Here is a 4,167-nt window from a genome sequence, read left to right as displayed (position 1 = left end):
TTTATAAAAGAAGAAGAAACATTTTGGTTTTCTTTTTTTTTTGTCTTTTTTTTTTGTCTTTTTGCTATTTCTTGGGCTGCTCCTGCTGCATATGGAGGTTCCCAGGCTAGGGGTCTAATCGGAGCTGTAGCCACTGGCCTACGCCAGAGCCACGGCAACTCGGGATCCAAGCCGCATCTGCAACCTACACCACAGCTCATGGCAACGCCGGATCATTAACCCACTGAGCAAGGGCAGGGACCGAACCCACAACCTCATGGTTCCTAGTCGGATTCGTTAACCACTGCGCCACCACGGGAACTCCTCTTTTTTTAATATAATAATTTTAATTTTTTTCCATTAACATTTTGAGTTTATGGTTTGTGTTTGTTTTTAATCTAGTTGAACATGAAATTTAATTGAAAAACCAATGGAGTTCTTCTTGGAATATAATAACCTGATCGATAACTATCTTTGCATCCTCTCAGATGGAAGGAAAGAATGTTCATTTATTTGAAGAGTTTGTTCAGAACCTCTTTCACATCCTTATTCTTTAGGCTGTAGATCATGGGATTCAACATGGGGAACACCACAGTATAAAATGTGGAAACTATTTTGTCCCTATCTGAAGAACAGCTCGATCGTGGATGGGAATAGATATAGAGGATGGAGCCATAGCACAAGGTGACAGAGATGAGTTGGGAGGAGCAGGTGGAGAAGGCTTTGAGGTGGCCCTGGGTGGAGCGGATCCTCAAGATGGTAGTGATGATGAAGAGGTAGGAGGCCAGGATGAGCACGGCAGGGGTGATGACATTGGAGGCCAGGAGGAAGTACATCAAAGCCTGGTAACCTTCCTTCCTGCCACAAACCTACTTCACCAGGGGAAGCAAATCACAAAAGAAGTCATCAATGACATTGTCATTACAGAAATTCATGGTAAAAATTCTTTTGGTGATGATGGAGCAGTTAATAAAGCCACCAAGATATGAGGCTGCAACAAAGAATGCACAGAGCTTTATGGACATGGCCTGAGAATAAAGCAGTGGCTTTGAGATGGCCATGTAGTGGTCATAAGCCATGGCAGCCAACAGGTAACACTCACTGTACCCTAGCCCACCAGAGAAGAAAAATTGGGCTGCACAGCCAGCAAAGGAGATGGTTTTCTCTTCAGAGACACAGGTCACTAGGATCTTTGGGGTGTAGACAGAAGAATACCAGAGATCCAGAAAAGACAGATTCCCAATGAAGAAATACATGGGTGTGTGCAGCCTGGAGTCCTTACTGATCAACACCATGAGGGTGGTATTTCCTAAGATAGTCCCAGAATAGACACCAAGGAAGACAACAAAGAGGACCAGCTGCTCCACAGGGTCTGTTGTGAAGCCCAGCAGGATGAACTCAGTGATTGTGTGATTGTTTTTCTCCATGGTTATAGGGACTCTGACCTATAAAGAGAGAAAATGAATTCAGCTTGAATCACTGTGGTGAATACACTTGCTATGTAAATATGCTAAATAAACTGCACCATATCACTTTTTAACCTACAAATCTATGGTCCAACAGTATAAGTTCTTATTTTAGAAACAGTTTTTATTTTGTAACAAACCACTTAGGCTTTACAGTTATATATTGTTAAATGATACACTGGGTACATTAAATTTTTCAATAATTTGTCTGAGCAAACATCCATTTGAATCAGGCATCTGCCAAAGGTGTTACAAGCACTCACGGACAGGAGCTTGGTTAATGTTTTTATAGAGAAGATGCAGGGCAAAAAAAGGAAATTATTTTATTGGCTATAGAGTAAGTGGTCATTCAATTGGAAAAAAAAATTCTAGATGGCTGTTTGTGCTTGATTGTTCTTATGTTTTATTTTCTTGAATTAAATTGCACTGATTTGGGCTTAGGTTTTATTTTTGCTTACAAGGTATAAATTAGAGCCAACTCAGTCTAATGGTTTCCTTACTTAATGATTTCAACAATATTTCACACCAAATTTCTAATGTTGGTTATTTACTTTTTTTCTTAAAATAAATATCCAACTAAAGAAAGGATGAACTTATAATTTTTATTGTCTTGTTCTTAGGTCTCCATCACATAAATTTGCTATTGCCAACTGTGTGATTTCTTTGCTCAAATTGCTAATTTTTGGTATCTGAAATATTGCATTTCATTTATTTTTATTATATTTTGAAAGCATTAACTACTTTTCTGTCAGCACTCCCATGTATTGGACACCCCACAGCCAATTACATTCATATTTTACAGTGATATCTATAGACAAGATAACACTTATAAGAATGAAAACAATATAGACAAAGTTTTGGGTATATAATAGGATGATATACAATGATAGGATCATAAAGTACACAGGATAACCAGTGTTTTATGCATATTATAACAATAAAAATATATATTATATATACATAAATAAATAATATAAAGAGCCAGTTTAGATATAATTCACATATACCACATAAATAATATAGAAATCTATACATTATTTTACATTTTTATTTAAGGGTCTTTTCTTAATAACTATTAGGAAAAAAATACATATTTCAGAATATAACTGTGAGACTCATTATTCCACCTTATGAAACAGAAATTTGCTCACTGTCTTCAGGAATCTCTGCATGTAGACTATAAATGCTCTATTGAAATAGATAGACAGGAATATATCTAGCTACAGTACATCTATATTGCACTTTCAAACAATTCTAATCACACTAACTTTCCACCAACATAGATCATTTTATAGCCAAATAAACAAAATCCAGTGCATATGACTGTTATTTGTGTGTTGGAACTTAGAGTCAACACTAGACTATCAATTAGTGTCACTAACACATACTTCTGAGTAAAATTTCAAATAATGTAAGACTTTCTTCTTAGGTTTTTGTTACTACCGCTTATCTAAATGTGTTCTTGTCTAGGTTCAAAGACCCCACAAAACTGAACCAAGTGATCATGTATTGTTTCTCCTCTGATGATTTGTTTGTAGCATTGGACATTGCTCATCAGTTCTTCTTATGGAAAATGGTCACTTCACTAAGTTTCCATGCCTTCATGCTTGCTAGGTTTTTCTTCTATTTCTATAGCTGTGTGTTCTCAGGCATTATTGCCCCTAGCTTTGAATTTCGGAATGCCCCCCAAATCAACCCTTGAATGCTTTCTCTTTATCTTTTCCATCTATAGTCACTCCCCACTGAATCATCCAATCTAATGACTCTAAATGTTCTCTATACCTGAGTCTTTATCTATCTATGCAACTATTATCTATCTATGCAACTATTATCTATCTAATCATCTATCATATATTATCTATTATCTATCTAATCATCTATCTATCTCTCATCTGTCAATCTATCTTATCTGGCTTTCTAATCTACCTGTTGCTTGTCCTCCAACTGTTTCTCTTCCCTGAATTTCAGACTCTTGGATCCCAATGTCTACTTAACATTTCTATGGGGATGTCCCCTGGGAAGTTCAGGAAGAACTGAGCTCTTAATAGTCCTCCCTAAGCCTGCTTTGCTCTCAGATTTTTCCATTTCAGTAAAAGGATTGCATTATCTCAGTTTAGGGAAAATCATGAGATATTTTTGACTCCTTGTCTTTTGCACTGTAGCTAACTAATCAGAAATACCGTAATTCAACCCTCAAAATATTTCCAGAACTTCCCATTTTCTCCCAGCCCCAGTGGTTCCACCACACTCAGCCTGTATCTTCTCCCATTTGCTTTAGAACAGAGCCTCTTACTAGCCTCCCTGTTTCCTCCCCACTTCCATCCTTATCCCCCTGAGCCTTTCAACAAAGACAGCAAGTGTGATCCTGTTAAAATACTAGAAAGGTCATGTTATTCCTCTTCAAATTCTCCAATAAATTCATGATTTTTTCAGAGTAAAATCCCCAATCCTTCTAAAGACATACAAGCTTTCTGCTTCTGATTCTTACTTTATCCCCTTCACCATCTACTCCACTCCAGCTCAGCTGCCCTACCTTCCTTTATTTTTTCTCTTTCTCTTTATATTTTTTTTCTTTTTAGGGCCACACCTGTCCCTGCGGCATATGGAATTTCCCAGGCTGGGGGTCATGTTGGAACTGCAGCTGCCACAGCCACAGCAACATGGGGTCGCAGCCGCATCTGCAGCTTACACCACAGCTTTCAGCAGCACAGGTTCCTGAACC

The 4,167-nt window shown here is 37.7% G+C and overlaps 1 protein-coding gene across 1 annotated transcript; it reads right to left on the bottom strand.

Moving 5' to 3' along the window:
- Positions 1-488: 488 nt before the first annotated feature.
- Positions 489-1,406, bottom strand: LOC125121092 (olfactory receptor 9G1-like). Its single transcript, XM_047769397.1, is given in 1 exon segment — positions 489-1,406. A coding segment is annotated over 1 exon segment (918 nt).
- Between the last annotated feature and the right edge of the window lie 2,761 nt (positions 1,407-4,167).

Source organism: Phacochoerus africanus, chromosome 2 (genome assembly GCF_016906955.1).
Source record: "Phacochoerus africanus isolate WHEZ1 chromosome 2, ROS_Pafr_v1, whole genome shotgun sequence".
NCBI lineage: Eukaryota > Metazoa > Chordata > Mammalia > Artiodactyla > Suidae > Phacochoerus > Phacochoerus africanus.
This window is presented reverse-complemented; position numbering and strand designations above follow the sequence as displayed.